The sequence below is a fragment of the Haliotis asinina genome, chromosome 2, assembly GCF_037392515.1.
Source record: "Haliotis asinina isolate JCU_RB_2024 chromosome 2, JCU_Hal_asi_v2, whole genome shotgun sequence".
Lineage (NCBI taxonomy): Eukaryota > Metazoa > Mollusca > Gastropoda > Lepetellida > Haliotidae > Haliotis > Haliotis asinina.
Window position 1 is genome coordinate 70947773 of NC_090281.1, and position 18363 is coordinate 70966135.

An 18363-nucleotide genomic window follows, 5' to 3' on the forward strand; every position below is an offset into this window, starting at 1 on the left:
TATTGTACTTCATCTGAGGGATTTATCTATTTGTGCGAGTATTCTAGTAATTGTTGTTTTGGGTGTTTTAATAATTCTAGTAAATATCAATTTACAAATATTATTTGGCAGGGGGGAACAGGAACACTTACCTTTTCATGAGGTGAGTTTACGATGGATCTTTGGAACTTTTGACCATCTCTGCTCTGCGCACACAATTTCAGTTCAATTTTCCGACCACTATTCAACTAATGGCATCACATTTATCAACTTACGTTTGGTTCCATTACGCACGGTCACATATGGTAAAGGAGTTCACGGCACTCTCATATTTTGTTTAAAATGTTTTTGCCATTCGATGCAACAACATATACAACGAAAAATTAAACAAATTATTTGATTGTAGGTTAGATGATACTTCATGTATGTGCAAAATTTGACGTGGATAGTACGAAAATTCATGAAACCTTCATGCTACACTGAAATGATGTGAAAGTCTGGAAATTACGTGAAGTGGTACGAAAATAAATGGCACGGATCTGTACGTGTTACAAGAAAAAGTTCCTTCCGTTCCCCCAGATTCTTTCTTTAGCAGATTAACAGAGGTAACATTTAGTGGCTCAGACCTATATATTGTATCCAGGGTACTTGATTTGGGGGCTTTTAGTTATTTGTCTGAGTATTCAAGCAATTGTTGTTAGATTTTGTGAATAATTCTGGTAAATATCAATTTGTAAATATTATTTGGGATGAGGGAACGGGAAGTTCCTTCCGTTCCCCCATATGCTTACTTTAGCAGATTAACAGAGGTAACACTAAGTTTTCTAAATAATTATCTTTCAGAAAAATGCACGAAAATCTCTCTATGCACATGCACATAATGCGACCACGCATATGTACCAATCTGTGCCGTGTTCACACGAGTTTGTCTTTAGATAAAAGCAAATGTAACCTGCACGAGGCAGTCGTGCATATAATGTGCTGCACGTGCATCTCGCTTTCAGGTCATATCGAGGCTTTTGCTAAAGGATATCGCTGCCATGAGGGGTGGAGAGTTGTTGCTGGTGTCCGCCATATTCTCTTTCGATCAGACGTGTTAGTATTCTGGATTTCCAAGCAGCTTACCAGGCACTTTGGTCTTCCTGGTGAAATAGCAGAATAAATCACCTGGCACATTGTTCGTGATCATAAAACACAGTAGCTCACCTGGCACATAGTTCTTCTTGATCAGTTAACACAGTAGCTCGTCTGGCACATTGTTCTTCCCGATGAACTAGCACAGTACCTCACCTGGCGCATTGTTTCTGTTAAAATGTCACAGTAGCTCACCTGGCATCATGTTCATCCTGATCAACTAGCACAATACTTCGCTCGGCATCATATTCTTGATCAAATGGCACATTAGCTCACCTGATATTTTGTTCTTGATCATCTGACAATGTGTTCACAAATCAAACACTACAGTTTGTTTTCCTTCCCCGGAAAATTGCTAAAAGCGGCATAAAACAAATCTCTCCCACTCACTGTATAAATTCTGCCCCTATCCTTTCCACTCAGACATGGACCGAGCGAGGACAAGAAACAAATACCTTGTGTGTGATCTGTGTTGATACGACGTATAGCGAAGCGTTTACTGTAGACGACCTAACACCTTTTACACTCACTTACTCACTAATATCCATCTACACATGTAAAGTGAAATACTATAAATAATATGTTATCATGTGTATCTTTAATACTCGCGTATAGAATATATACTAACGTGTAAATCAGTAAGTATACTGAACAGTAAAAGAGACGCAACTTTTGTCAAATTTTGAAATAGAAGACAAACATGGACGCTTACTCTTTCATTTTTTATCGTTTTTTTAAGCTTTCGTTTCTCTTGCTGTTTGGTATGAATGACAGTTAAACGTTTCAGTTGTCACGATGTGAAAACTAATTCTTCCGCATTCTTTTTAGCCGTCATTTTGCGTTTGTGTCGAACTTCGGGAAGCAAGTAGTTACGTAGGTCGCTGCGATTCGTTTATGAGACATCATTTTCCAAGGTTATAACGTTTGTTGCAATGAACTCTGGTAAATGTCAAGACCACAACCATATTGTAGGGACATCAGTCTATGCCGCGGATGAAGACCCGTGCCCAGTTGAGAAGTATATCCGTGCCACAGACTCCCCTCAGAACCTGACATCGCCTGGCTTTCCCGGAAATTATGTCAGGTGAGCTATGCATTCACTGACCACCCCTCACCGGGGAGTTAAAGTTAAAGTTGCCTGTCTAAATGCAAAACTTTGTCTTACGATCTCTATGTGCTTTCAATTACGCAGTTGAAACTCGTTCCTGTTGCTAAGAATTGGTCTTCATGGACCTATGCTTGTCGTAAGAGGCGACTAACGGGATCGGGTGGTCTCGCTCGTTGACTTGGTTGACACGTCATCGGTTCCCAATTGCGCGGATCGATGCTCATGTTGTTGATCAGTGGATTGTCTGGTCCAGACTCGATTATTTACAGACCACCGCCACATAGCTGGAATATTGCGGAGTGCGGCGTAAAACAAGACTCATTCACTCACTTTCAATTACGCAGTTGAAACTTGTTCCTGTTTGCTAAGGATCTCCTTGGACCTATGCCTGTCGTAAGAGGCGACTAACGGGATTGGGTGGTCTCGCTCGGTGGTGGTTCGTGCATAGATAGAACGATGCTCATGACGTCAATCACTGCTCTGTCTATTCTAGACTCGATTATTTACAGACGACCCTCACAGGGCTGTGAAAATACTCACTGCATGCGGTTTTGCGCAGCGGACAAACGTATCTGCTGACAAGCGTCATTAATCGTAAACTCACCCTTTCTCCTTTTGCTAAAAGGCGCATCCGGCTTCTTAAAGACGAAAAAGTGACCCTCCTTCGGCAAAGACTGGTTCTTGGTAGTGTTAGCGTTGTGTCATGATTAGAATACTGATAAGAAGATTGTTGTCGATATTATCCATTTGTAGCAGTTTGCAAATGTGGTTTCGCTTTGGTTTAAACCTTAAGTATTTAAAGCTTTAACTGTAACATATATATTAAAAGGAATGTACGTTTTTTTCATCAGGCCTTCAGCGTGTAAGTGGATCATAGAAAGCAATATTTCAGACGGCGTCATCAGGTTCAAGGTTGTCAAGTTTGAGTTGGAGGGGTCGCCATCTTGCTATAGAGATTACCTTGACGTCAGAGACGGTAATGCTAATATATGTGTGACCCTTCTATAATCTTTAATGACTTTTAATTAGGTTAAATGGTTTGTGTAAAATCATTAATACATTTCGACAAGATGTAATTAGTCCTCTCGTTACTATAAAAAGAAACATCTCTATCAATATTAGACTCGTGAAGATCCGGAGTATAATAGGCCTTCAGCAACCAATGCTTGCAATAAAAGGCGAGTACGCGTGTCGTGAGCGGCGGCTAACGGAATCGGGTGGTCAGGCTCACTGACTTGTTGACACATGTCATCGGTTCCCATTTGCGCAGGTCGATGTTCATGCTGGTGGTCACTGGGTTGTCTGGCCCGCCGCCATATACAGCTGGAATATTGCGGAGTGCGGTGTAAAATTAAACTCACCCACTCACTCTTTTAGTATTAACGAAATATCTACAAATTTTGTAATACTTTTGATGTGAATACAAGCCATCGAATGAATATCATTTGGCTGAAACTGATGAGTGCGCAGCTCAAAACATCAGTTTTGTATGCGAAAGAAAAGTTTTAAGACGTAGCCGGAGGCAAATGGCACTGAGCATCAGAATTTTTGCATGAGTATCAGATTTGGATAGGACAGTTTTCAAGATAATGCCTTTTGTGTAATCATCGTTAGGACATTTTTACCGGTATCAGTAATGGTAGATTATGCTGTTTTAAATATTGATTGTAGTAGGTCCGTTCTGATTGAGAAGCTTGGGTGATTTTACCAGTGTGGCCACCGAAGCACCCGGAATCTGAACATTTATATACAATGTAGCTCCTAAATAGAATGTTAATTATAACATTATAACGATTGTTCCAATCATGGTGTTGACCCACAGGCCCTTGGCGACTGAGTCCCAAGCTGCTGGGATGGTGTGGAGTCAAACCCCAAGGGAAGACGTTTAAGACATCAGGGAAGACAGCGACAGTGTTGTTCCAAGCAGTGACTCACGGCCAAGCCAAGCCTGGCTTCCATATCCAGTACTGGCAAGCTAAGAACGGTAAGATTTTGTCTGTACGCTATATGTAATTCATGCTGGACTTGACTGAGTCCTCTTTTCACGTATACTCAGCATAGGCGGACCCAGAGGTAGGGTGGGGTGGGGTGTGCATGCCCACCGCATTCACCTCTTTGTTCTGAACGTTTATCATGTGATCCCTGAAAACGCGTTCTCCGAAGTGTGCACCACCAACCCAACCCAACCCAACCCAAGCCACTCTCCTACTTCTGCTATGGACCACGCCAGCACAGGTAACCAGCAATTATGAGCCGAAACCCTAAGAGTACTTAGTTGAGTGACCGGTTGCTGTGTGCAAAACTATGGGATTGTTCATACAGATTCCCAGAGCCTGAGTAGGGGTAGCCAAATTTCAGAGGTTATTTTAAAGTTATTTCGTTATTACAGTACATCATGTCATCTTTGACTATACATTTTCACGATGAAGTTGCCTGTTGCCCATTTCTGGTGTCCCCTGCCCTGATATTGCTGCATAAAACCAAAGACACTCACTGCTTGTTGTCCAGTGTAATGTTTGAAGTTGTCACGAACCTGTTACATCTGTAGGCCACACATCTCTAGGATTCACTGGGTACATATATTGGATAATTTTGAGTGCTGTTGGCTTAATTTTCATCTTACCGCTATATTATACCGTATTTGTTACAGATATTCTGCCTGACAGAGAGGCGAAATACACAGTGGCGAACTTCCTTCTAGGAGGAATATTTGGTGTGATTCTCCTCGTCGTTTTTGTTACGCTTCTGTTCCTTGTCATCGTCCGCAACCTTAGATATACTCGAGAACGGCATTTACAGCACATCAGAATATACTCATAGCCAGATAGGCAGACCAGAAAACACTCCAACTCATACAACAGATTATACTCATGACTGGATCGACATGTCAGAAAACAGTCATAACCAGTCATAATATATTCATACCTAACATCGACACTTCAGATTATACATTAGAATACTTTCCATGCCAGTTCGACACATCAGGATATTCTCAAGGCATCTGATTTAATCAAAACCAGCTCACATACTTCAGTAAACTCATGGCTAGATCGAAATAGCAGATTTCATTATAACCAGATCGACACATCTGATTATAGAAATGGCCAGACCGCCACATCAGAAAATAGAAATAACGAGATCGACACCTCAGATTCCATCACACCAGATCCTCATCAGAAAACACTGACAATCTGGGAACATGCCATTTAATCATGACTTAAAAACGTCCTTGTCTTCGGAAAATTAAACTTCCATAGATTCCTCATACGTAAACTGTACATTTAACATTGCTATTTATTAAACATTGTTGACTTTCCAGTTCTTATTGAATCTTATGTTTTGAAAAGCGTAATGTATCATGTTCATCAGACTCGATTATCCAGTTTATTAGATATCCGTTTCAACATATTGGATTAGGTGGAGTTCTTGTTAAATATAAGTAAAATAGCTATAGGGGAGACGTTGGAGGGATCAAGTGGTAAGGCATCCCGACTTGGTTCATGCAGTTGCACAGATGAACGATCGTGATGCCAGTCACTTGATTATCTGGGCCAGTCTGACGTCATACAGCTTGAATATTATCGAATGCAACAAACCAATTATCAGGCATGATTTGTTTCCCTTTATGGAAATAAACGCAAATATATTTGCTTCAATGGCAAATGAAATGGTAGGGAATCACGATAAAATCTCACTATTCAGAAACGGGCCTATTCCAGCTGTCCTAAACACCGGCCCAGATGCCCGCGACGACGTATTTGCGTTCACCTGTTTCCTGGAATGGCTCTTTGAACGACAAACATGGTTCACTGCTCAGATTATACAGGATACGTTTAGAAGTTAACATTTATCAAGCATAAAGTCAATAGTCCATTGTTAAGTAAAACCGTGATACCTCTTATGTGCGGAACTCGCGAAGATCTGGTTCAAAAGTGATCTTCAGTAACCCATGGTTGTCTTAAAGAGGTGACTAACGGAATGTTCACGCTGTTGATCACCGGAGTGTCTGGTCCAGACTTGATTTTTTCACACACCGTCGCTGAATGCGGCGCTAAACTACAAAGAAACAAACAAAATGTTTGTCTGGGATTTTTTCAACATTCCCCCCCAACACCTCTTATGTTTGTGATAGTGCGGCGTATAACTGTAACACTCTCTGGTCGTGATGTGCAATGAACGGGAAGCATGTAGTTTCAACACTGATGAGTGATGGGCTTGACATCTTGTCCCTGAAGTGAAAATAATTCTGTTATTTATTTATTTATTTATTTATTTATTTATTTATTTATTTATTTATTTATTTATTTTTAGAAGAAGAAAAAACAACATCATATATCGTGAATTTTAAGACAAAGAGATCTTAGAAGCACTTACAAAGTTTAAATGAATATACTGTCTATAGATTTATCTACAAGTATCATGAAACAACGGAGCGTGGAGATAAAGCAGAGACCAATTATGCATTAATATGATATGGTGGTCTGGATAAGGCTACAATTTTGAACACGGAATTATCAATGACTGTCGTAATGTAAAATCTAGATTTAATTCAGAAAAGTGGATTGAATCATATGCTTTTGAAAAGAAGAAACAACAAATTAGAGGAACACTGATGGGGAGAAAAAAATATGTGCATCGACCGGGAATCGAACCCGGGTCACCCGCGTGGCAGGCGAGTATTCTACCACTAGACCACCGATGCTTACGAGGAGGCACATTACTTTGGAACGTTTTAACTCTAGATATTGATGCTTTTTAGTAAATTAAAACAATGGATTTAACCAAAATTACATATATTTCACAATGATATTTAAAGTAGCTTCATGTCATGGAAACAAAACAGAAAAAAGGCAAACATGTCATAAAATGTAGGGCACAACGTGGCTCTGTCAACAATGAACCACGTGTTGTTTGGATCACGTGACAACTGTTACAAACACACGCGGCTGCGAAGTTTTGTCGTAATAACCTCGACATGTTTATAGAAATTGACACAATATGTTGCAAATGCTGACTTTAATTAACAGTGAAAGCGTCCATAAATTAATTGATGACTTCCGTCCGATTTTGACAGTTATCTCCCTTTGATCGACATCAGAGTTTATAAGGGTATTTTACTGTCGCATCTGAACATATCTGAAGTCATGACTTTCCTTATATTAAAGAACTGGTTAGCATTAAAAGTTGAAATAAAAATACATAAAAATATTAATATAAAAATGACACTTTTTACTCAGGTAAAATGAGTGGAAAACAGAATCACAGTGAGGAAAGTTATCTACAGGTAGAATGCGTATACATACTCTACACATCAACACAACAGTAAACGTGAAAAGTGTAATCATTGGCATCATAAAATTTCTATGTTGGCCATTGTCATGAATTCTTTAACATGTCATTGTTGGATTGCAATTTTGTGTTCGAATAATGACTGAATGATGACCCTCGACAATTCATGAAATGCTTCATTAAAACCAAATAAATTAGAGGTTTTTTTTATATGATTTATCTTTCTTTCGCAGCATTAGGAACATGGAAGACACAGTTATGAGCTGAATGTCATGTGAACCTTAACATGCATAATAGCTTTTTAAATAATCATTAACATTCTCCAACAAAATCAAAGAAATATGCATCCATAATGTCACAGGTTGTTCACAACAGTAATAATCAAAGAATAATTTTACATCTTAAAATCAGGGTTTAATTATTTTTATTAGATGATTTAAATCTGGAAATATTGACACATTTTGTTGTAAAATATAGATGATTGCATGGAAACAATAATTATAAAACTATCCAGTAAACCCAACATGTAACGAAAGCCAGACAAAGCTCATTAGATTCAAACTTAGTTGCCCAAGGAAAGTCAGCTCCAGTGGAATGTAAATGCTCAGTAATTAATTCTGTAATTGTTTCCTGACCATTGAATTATAACTGTGTTATGTGTGCCTTAAATATCATACATTTGTATCATGTACACACAGTCCCATCTTACAACCCTATGTATTAGTAGAAGAGGTTGTCCCTGACAGCAAGACAAGCCTCATCAATCCCAGCTGGGTTTTACACGACAGAAACATGATGGTGGAAGGCAGTAAGTAGAGTCACATATGTTCTGCCTCAGTCAGGAATGTTCTAGTATTTCATTGTCATGTATGATGTCACACACTGACTATGGAGCTGCCGTTGCTCTGGAATTCAGCCAAATCTTTCCGGCAAGAGATTTTCTTCATTGGTAGAGATCTGCATCTGCTGACATGACTGGTAACTTTTAGCGCTTTGGCAAGGATGATTATTATTGAAGAAACTGATTTAAATGCATCATTGATCTTTGGCTAATGGGATCAGGTGGTCAGGCTCTGTAACTTGGTTGACATGGATTGTCTTTTGATCCAGACTCAATAATTTACAGACCGCCGCCAAATGGCTGGAATATTGCTTAAATTACAAAGACACAACCAAACAAAACTTCAGTTGAGATTTTTTCAACATTTCTTCCCTACTACCTCTTATCATAGTAGTATTTTTACTGCCACAGTCTCAGAATTTGGTGATTTTTTTTTTATTTTTGGTGAATATTGCTGAGTGTTGCATAATAACTCACTCACTCACTCACTCCTTGCTTGTTAAAATGCATGCTCAGAATTAACTGCAACGAAAGTAGTGTAATTTTTTCATGATGGTTTTATAACCGTTTTGTTCGATTTTGCATTCTTGAAAAGTGTTGCTGGCTCCAAAATGTTTTGGGATACGAGGACAAAAAAGTTAACTGTGAGGTCTAAAAGTATTTCCAACTGACATATTACTCAGGCTGTGTCCCCAATGGGGCTTGTGCTCATCAACAGGCAGAACCATAGACTTTTAAACTTAATTAATCAAGTTTTTCTTGATCTAAAACTCTAGCAATTTGTATTTGTCAAGTAAATTTGGTTAATGAACTGGGACCTGCAACAGCAGCATTATTAGACCTGGCAAGCTGACAACCAAGACACAGGTTTTATGCAGAACTCAAGTTTCAGTCAGTCTCTTCTTTCTAATAGAGACGTCCTATTGTCAAGTAACATCATTGCTGATGTGATGTCATCAAGATATCTTGCCCATGCCAATTAACTTTACTATTTTAACCTTATTTTTTTTCTTAAAGTTTGTTGCCTGTTTTCGATTTGTCAAATTGTTATTTTGTGATATATGTAGAAAATACAGTGTTTTGTGTCTGAAGTGTGCAAAGTGAAGGATGTGCCATCAAAACAAAAAGTCATATTACATATGTTCATTGTTGGTTTTTCCCCAGCCTGTACATGTTATTATAATGAATATATGAGGATTCCACCCGAGGAAAGAATGAGTGAGTGGATATATGACACTTACGCCATATTCCAGCAATATCACAGTGGGGGGTGAGGGGGGGGGACTCCTGAAATGGGCTTCACACATGATGAGCCATGAGGAAAATCGAACTTGATCCATGGCATGACAAGCAAACCCTTTATCCATTAGGCTACGACACTATCCCTCAATCAAATACCAGGGTATCTGTTTCTTTACATAGTTGTACATTCTCATGGAATCAAACCTAGTTTTTCAGTGTTATAAGCAGACACTTTAACCATTAGGCTACCCCTAGACCCCAACTCTGTCATAAAAGGTGACCCACTGGATCTGTTGATCAACTCATTGACTTTCTTAGTGTTATGTTTAATACAAAGGGCCTGTGACAATACTCATGATATCAAACACAAGTTTGTCTGGCCCAGACACCTTCATTCACTGGCCATCATGGAAGGTGGAATCTTGCAAAGTGCAGTATAAACAATGATCACAGAACCTCAGCATGTCACCACATTACAGTGAGAGAAAGGTGTCCACTAAATGGTTGGCCACGGGGACTTGTGAACATGGCCAGCTCCTGGGCTGAGTTCCCACCTCCATGTCTTCCTGTAGTAGCAATGTGGACCTGTACTTACACATCTCCCATCAATCATGACAGACAGAAAAGGATTTTATTAAATATTTATTTGGCATTTTATTTCATCATGTTGAATTAGATTTCTGACCACAGATACAGATGACACAGCATGTTCGCACCTTGCATTCCGATTTCAAACAGACCAATAACAATTACAGTAAAACTGAATGAAAACTGTACAAGTACTTGATACACTGTCAGTCTTTGGCAGCTTGCATAGGAATCAAGAATAAGGCCATAGCAGACTAAAGCCTTCCTTTAGCACATGGTAGATTGCAGTCACGATGAGACTTTATGATGCTCATCAAATTTTATTTCATTTCAATATTTTCTGATTATGTTAATTTCAAATAATTTTTAGCACCAAAAGGTTCAGACAGAATGAAAAAAAAAACACCCTTGTCATGAGTATCATTTTTCTCTCTCATGATCTGCACCCTACTGGCAAAAGTGGTAAAAATAGACTGACTTCAACTTCAAAGACTTAACACTGCCATTATGCAGAAAAATACGGAAATATTGGGATACCAGATAGATAACAACATGCAGATATTGTTGATCTATGTGTTACCAATATCTTCATGGAAGATCAGAGCCTGAACATTCATTGCAGGACGATGATTAACTGGCTTCAGGTCTGGCAGTCAGCCAATAACATAGCTTTCACAGAATTGCATTAACACCAGCACTTAAAACATAACAAGATACTGTCAATGATTCTGTGTAACTGACAATGTAATTGATAATTTCAAAGAACTGCGATCTGATTAAAATACAAGAACTGACGACATGTTATCTATGGAGTATGGAATGTGAAGGGAGACAACTCTTTTACCACTCACTGCAGCTGAATGGAAGGCATTGTGTACATCGTCGTCATGACAATAAAACATAGACAATGTGAGTATATACAAGGGTGATGACACATATATCTGTCTGTTCACTGTTTCCATGGTGACACAAGTAAGAATGGGAACAAGTGACTTCTTCAAGACGCTGAATTCAAAACCACATCTCACAAAGGTTTAGTAGACGTGTAACATATTCTTAAGTAATAATGACATCATTTTTTCACAAAGACAAGTTGCATAACCCTACATGGTTGATGTAATATCCAATTGCCATAAGACAATTTCAGCTCTTCATCATAAGCTGAGTGCAGAGTTTTGGAAGAATCTCACTGTTTGGATTCGGCTATATGGCAATGAGAATGTTATCCACATAAAACATCAAATCTTGCAAATTGTTGGAGATACTGGCAAGAACTTTGATTCAAGTGATAAAATTTACATCTCCAAACAACACACACTGATCAGCAAATTCACCTGCCTTCAGACCTGATGTGACTGCTGTACATGAGTAAAATATCAGGATTGTTAAAGCAGTTTTTCTGTACACAATAAAAATATCAAACACACTCATACAATCAACCATACAATTTGTATCAAAAATAAATAGTGCTCCTTATGGTGTTGCCATGGAAACTACACTAAGTGAAGTTTAACTTCCATTTCTCTGGAGGCATAACCTTCAAGTGATTTGAAACTAGCAAAAGATGCACGTGGGGCACAAAAATGGTGATTTCACGAATGAAGAAATAATTTACAAGATGCACAATTTCCCTTATGGATTACGTTTGATTTGTCAGAGTAATTTTTCTGCAATTTAAGATTTGCGTCACTTTTTGCTAATCTACGTCTCATTAATCTCATTTTCTACTCAAACTCGTCTTAATAACATGTACATAAACATGCACAACTTTAAACATCGTCCATTTCTCACAGACACTGCCAAACACCAGATGCCTAATGTGTTGTCTAATTCAATTACATAACTGAGTGGACATTATCAAATATTTTTGTTATTACAAACAGTTGTTTGTCATTCCAAAGACGCACTTACACTTTCACATTTATGCCAAATAGTTTTAAGGAAAATTGTATTTGTTTATGTACGCATTACAGACGAGATTCATTGGCTTGCCTCCACTTAAGCAGATGTGCTTGTGTCTTCTACATAACAGTTGGCCTTGCTGACTCAATACAAGTCTCAATGTCCCTGTCAAATCTAATACTTAATATCACAAGACAATATCTACATCAGATGTGAATCCTGTATTTCATATCTGGAAAATTGGTTATTTCACCTATCAGTCAGCAAAGCCTTCTCTACAATTTGCTCTTTGGTGCAGAACATAAATAAATCACCATTGCTAAAATAAAACTTAATTATTTACAATTAAAAACTGGTGGTTCAAAAGTGAACATGTACATATTGCTAAAAGACACCATAGAAAAGGATATTTACATTTTGATACTCGATGCTGAGGTAAAATATTTCAGTTGAATCTGAAATACATTGTGAAAAATGAAGGATTCTCAATAATGACGATTTCACAAATGACTGCTGTAGTAACAAATGAGAATCAATAGCCACAGATTAACTAATACCTAAACATATTCTTCATAATCGTTTCCTGGAACTCCTTCAAGTGCTTGTTTCTCATTGTCTGGCAACAAAGCAATGTCTTTAAACACTCCTACTAGTTTATCAAAGTTCGGACCCCAATTCAAAAGGGCATCAAAATTAAATGCCCCATTTGGTTTTTGATTGGGGTTGAAGGGATTGTCCTCTGATGAGGCAACAGTACTTGTGAAGGAATCACCATTAGAGTCCATGCCATCTGAATTCACACGACTATCAATGGGGTTTTCATCAGTTTCACGTACATCAGGCAACTTGGAGAATATCAACCCCTGGTCAAAGTCTGTTCTGGTCCTGTCATTTTCATACTCGAACTCTGAGCAAGTGAAGGAATCGTTGGCACCACTGTCCTCAGAACTGGAGTCTGGTGGCTCCAACAACACTCCACTATCCAGCTGTTCCTGTAGCTTCATGCTACGATACTTATGGTCACCACTGGAAGAAGACAAGGCTTCAGCCATACTGACAGGTGCAGTGTTGTCTGGTCGGGCATTTAGCCGGTTAATCTCTTCCACAGTCAGGCCTTTCTCCCCAGGCTTCCTGCTATGTCTGGCAGGCTTGTGTGGATGGGATGTGGGGATCCTGGGAGCCGAGGAGCTGGAGCTGCTGTGGCTGTGATGGCTCCCGAGAGAGTGTGCAGAGTTGCTCCGACTGTGAGCCTGTGACAGCGGCGTATTTCTCATCTGAAGCTGACCAAGAGGACTGGCTCTATGATTACTTTGAAGAGGACTATTCCTCATCACAGCCTGTGCTGAGTTGGGTCTCCGCACATTTAGGACATGTGGACTGTTCCTGGCGGGAACTGACACAGCAGACCCAGTCATTGAGTTAGGATTGTGGTAGCCATTTCGAGGTTTGAGCATGCTAGGACTAACTGATCCAGGACGGCCACCTGGGCCAAATGTCAATGGACTCTCACCATGGCGACCATAGGGAGCCTTCTGTTGATATGAGTGAGGGTTAGGTCTAAATTTTGGACCTTGGCCATTGCGTAAATGTCTGTAGTGCAATGCCACATCTATATCTGAGGGAGCAATACTGCTGGCATTTTCCAGATCGTAACACTCGGGGATATTCTCATCATATGGTTGCATGTGACTGACACTGCCTCCATTTTCAACAATCACAGTGCCATCTTCTAATTCCACGGGCTGTGGAAGGGCTCGACCCATCGAGTTGGAGCCAATCAAATCCGGTTTTGTTGAAAGTGAGCTACTCTTCTGGAGCATTAGTTCATTGGTGATGTGGTTACCGATAATCATCTCCTCATTTGGGTTCTCCACATATCCAGAGTCTGGGTTCTCCTGAGACCCACCCAAACTGTGCCCCAGGTTGCCATTTGTCTTTGTCTGACTCTTCAGACACGTCTTCTGGCACATTCCTCGTCTCTTGAAGATGATGAATACGATGACGATGGCGATGATAAGCAGAGTGAAGAAACAGATGACAATGATGACTCCGATCTGGAGGCCTCCACCATTGTCAGGGGCTGCAACACATTCAATGGCCTCTCCATCTACACTACACGTCTGCCCACCTCCACAGGGGTTGTTCTCACACAGGGCTTGACAACCAGTCTCAACACTTCCTGACACTGTGATCTCGTACCGACCATCGGACCCTCCAAATGGAAGTTTCTCATCATCAATGTAGAAGGAGGAGATACAACCATCAAAACCTTAAAAAAAAACAAAAACAGACAAGTTGTTAGTTGGTGGAAAGATTTTAACAAAAATTATACACATCTAATATGTACTTGACAGTAAAAAGAGTGAGTGAGTGAGTGAGTTTAGTTTTACGCCGCACTCAGCAATATTACAGCTATATGGCGGCGGTCTGTAAATAATCGAGTCTGGACCAGACAATCCAGTGATCAACAACATGAGCATCGATCTGCGCAATTGGGAACCGATGACACGCGTCAACCAAGTCAGCGAGCCTGACCACCCGATCCCGTTAGTCGCCTCTTACGACAAGCATAGTCGCCTTTTATGGCAAGCATGGGTTGCTGAAGGCCTATTCTACCCCGGGACCTTCACGGGTCGACAGTAAAAAGAAGCAAAATAGCCAAGTATATTATAATACCAAAATGTTTCATCACCACTTTAGTGACAGAATCGGAACAGTCATGTCCCTTTGTCACAACAGAATCTGTTGATAATGACTGAACACTGAACTTGATCTGGCTATGATCCCTCTTTCGTCAGCAGGATAACTTTAAAACAGCTGGTAAATGTCTACAATCTAAGTGACTGCATCAGGTTAAGCTGGCATGCCATAACAGTAATCAATGACTTCATAAGCACAACTTACCTGGTATGTCGGAACCACTTCGAACAGTTCTTTCTCCACTTAATTTCATTTCTGACACATCAACTGAAGAAAAGTCGAACGATGATCCAAAATTCTTGGACTCTGTGGTGGTTTTGTCCACTTGGAGGATGAAGTTGCCCCCTGACCCTGTCACAGTCACATTGTGCCACTCGCCATCCGTCACAGTTGCACCATCAATTGACAGAGGGTCAATGACACCACCATTCATTAGGAGAAACTTTACAGTGCTGTCCTCAATCTGAAAAACAGAGTGTTCTCAAGGTCAATGTATGAAAATTTCAAGAGACATGATAATGGGCATTTCAGACTTTCTGTTCAAATTGAAATACACTTAAAATCTGGTAAAAAATATGTGAATACATTTCCACACATCTTAATCATCTTTCCTCCAAAAATTTTAAAACATATTGGTAAATGAAGCATTGACGATATATCACTTACCCAGATATAGGACTTCTTGTTGCTGATGGAGACATACAACAGATTTCCACTGGATTTTGTTGTTCGGAATCGAAGGAAAACCTTTGAACTGTCCAATGCTCGTTTTCTCCGAGACATCATTTCTGACACTTTTGTATCTCTGCGATAACTGTCCCGAACCTTGTACTCCACTGCTGCATCAGGTCCAAAACCAAATGGCTTCCATTCTACAAATAGAAATTTTGCACACTGATAACAAAATGTCGAAATGGACAAGTTTAGATCTAAAAGCGCCAACCTGAATACTGTCTGTAAATATCTTGGGCAACAATAACTAAGCATTATGCATTGAATATTAGTTCCTTTTTCTCGTACACCTTGTTTACAAATATCCACCTCAAAATGCAAAAGGATCTTCCAAAACTGAGGAAGTTGGTTGGGTGGTTGCTTAACGCCACACTCAGCAGTATTTCAGCTATGTAGCTGCGGTCAGCAAACAAGCGTTGGACCAGACAATCCATTGGTCAGCAGAATGAGCATCGATCTATGCAAATGGGATGATGAGGAAACCAAGTCAGCAAGCCTGACCACCTGATCACTTTAGTCACCTCTTCCGCCAAGCATGGGTTGCTGGAGACTAACTCTAACCCAGATCTTCACAGGTCACTGAAGAAGTAAATTTTATTCATGTTTCATCTGTTTCAACTAAAACATTCCCTTTACCTTCTTCACATTTATCTCCCATGTAATCCTTTCTGCACTGACACCTGGTGGTCGCCCACTCCTCCACGCACCGACCACCATTCTGACATGACATCAAAGCACACTGGCCACCGGGGGTTGACCTGGGACACTTGTCACTGACTCCGTGCGCATGAAGGGCCCCTCTGATGTCCAGCATGTCGATGCCGTTCACCTCGAAGCTGTGAGCACATCCAACAAAGTCATGTGACTGTACATCTCCGGCGTACTGGAGAATGTTGGTGATGTTGCGAACTCCTCCAATGTTGAGTGCATCAACTGACTCAACCACCTTTGACCTAGAAGCAGTAAAAAATTAATGAAACCGGTTGCATGTACAGGAAAATATTACCCTTCTCCAAACACAAGTGACATGCACTTATCTTGTCTCTTCGGGGACAAAATATTTCACTATGAAATTCTAATAAATTCCATTTCTGCTAACTGTTCTCAGAGAATGATGGAAATCAAATTTAGAACTTGCATCTTTCATGTTCCCGGACTTGTAACACCTCATCCAAACAGAATCCATTCAAAATGGACCTTTCCACAACTGTGCATGTTTTTAGTGAGCTCCTTGGCTACCCGGATCCATTCATTCTTAACCCCGTTGAGTGAAGACGTATAAGATTTCGGAGAGAGAATTTGTAAATTCCTCTAATGTATTCTTTGTGCTTGAATTTATAGCCTTGTTGGTTTCTTAATTCACACAGGAGTAGTGTTTCTGCCACTGACAGGCGGAAGAGAAAGTTTGTGGGTGCAAATACACTTTTAATATAAAAATTATGCTTTCAGTATAAGGGCAAAAACACATCCAGAACAATAAATGCCAGATCTTCATAAAACTTTAAACACTGTTTACGCTGATGTTGAGTAAACGTTTTAGCTTAAATGCCAAAAGCTTTACTTTAGACTGTGTTAAAATTTAAATCTAGTTATATGCCAACTGACATTCAGCTAAGTAATAAATAACTCACAGGAAAAAAGAATGCATGAGGAACTGAGCTACACAGACCATATTTTCCGTAAACGCCCTTATCCAATCTGATAGAAGATTAGTGTAAACTAACAATTTATCTTTTACAAATCATCCTGAAGTCAAGTCCTTCACCAAGGCTGATGTAACGAGATGAGAGATGTCAGTTGCATCCTTTATGACAGAATGTTAGTCTCCATGGGATAACATTATTGTCACCTTCGCAAATATCTTAGCAACATCTTAGTAATGCCTTCACATATTATTTTCATGTACGAACTGAAATCAGTCACCCAGGTGCAAAGTGAATGCTCTCAACATTTTTGCACACTTACGTCACCTGACAAATATTTTAATCATTTAAACATCTAAAGATGAACCAAACAAACTATCCATTCAAAAAAGATTGGCCAACACCTGTGTCAAATCCAACCCCTTATCTCCAGCCTTATGTAACTAACAGTCTGCCAAAGCTTCTAATTGGCTAGCTGTCATAAAACAATTCAGAGCAATTCCGGGATCCAAAGTATATGCCAAATATTTTTTTCAGCTCCAGGTACCAAAGTACAATGATCCTAAACTGGAAAAGCAACTATTTACTTTCCACACTGCGCAGTCTGATGGGAAACCAACCCATCTGCACGTACCAACACACCCACAATATCATATACACACATTGCACACTTCAGCTTGATTTAGAATATACAAATGGTTCAAGCATAAATATTTAAAACTTTTCAACATTTTGGTGAATTCACAGCTCAAAATTTAATTTTCTCATTACACAACCAGCTTGGCCTGGTGTGTGTTTCTGTCAGATAGGGCTCACCTGTCATGAACGGCTTATATTTTGAATTCTTGGCAAACATTATCCTGCGGCTAGATCAAACGCGTAGTGAGTGATGACTATAAAACTAGACAGAAGAAATTATAGCCTGCGATAGATGTGAAAAACGTTCACTTTTTGCGTCTTATATCATGGATGTACATGCACAGTGCAGCATGTGAGAATACTCCATCAGCACCCTAATCTACAGGAAGTGACTCCTGGTCGACACACACTGTCATCTAGCTCTTAGTCGAGAATGTTTCACCAGAGTTTTCAGCCCTTTGAAGGCGCCAAACGGTTTTGAGATACTTGCTGTAGTGTTGAATTATATTTGAACCTAATCTGTCTACACTGTCTAATCTGTCTTCTGTAGTAATGAACTTTGTTAG

At 39.7% G+C, this 18363-nt stretch overlaps 2 protein-coding genes and 1 non-coding gene across 3 annotated transcripts in view; 1 reads left to right on the forward strand and 2 right to left on the reverse strand.

Moving 5' to 3' along the window:
• Window positions 1-943: 943 nt before the first annotated feature.
• LOC137272838 (tolloid-like protein 1) lies at window positions 944-5539 on the forward strand. Its single transcript, XM_067805245.1, has 5 exons — window positions 944-1074; window positions 2086-2197; window positions 3073-3197; window positions 4044-4205; window positions 4872-5539. Exons 1-5 carry the CDS (start codon window positions 1020-1022, stop codon window positions 5039-5041), a joined length of 624 nt encoding a protein of 207 aa, XP_067661346.1. The 5' UTR covers window positions 944-1019; the 3' UTR covers window positions 5042-5539.
• A 1313-nt stretch (window positions 5540-6852) lies between these two features.
• On the reverse strand, window positions 6853-6923 carry Trnag-gcc (transfer RNA glycine (anticodon GCC)). Its single transcript has one exon. It is a non-coding gene; the product is annotated as a tRNA-Gly (tRNA).
• Window positions 6924-10222: 3299 nt separating this feature from the next.
• LOC137274239 (protocadherin Fat 4-like) overlaps window positions 10223-18363 on the reverse strand; it is a 141742-nt gene continuing 133601 nt past the window's right edge. The window contains exons 13-16 of the mRNA XM_067807305.1: window positions 16152-16468; window positions 15450-15655; window positions 14988-15246; window positions 10223-14352 (exon numbers count right to left, since the gene is read on the reverse strand). Coding sequence (XP_067663406.1) covers window positions 12641-14352; window positions 14988-15246; window positions 15450-15655; window positions 16152-16468 — 2494 coding nt within the window. The 3' untranslated portion in view covers window positions 10223-12640. The remainder of the gene's footprint in view (window positions 14353-14987; window positions 15247-15449; window positions 15656-16151; window positions 16469-18363) is intronic.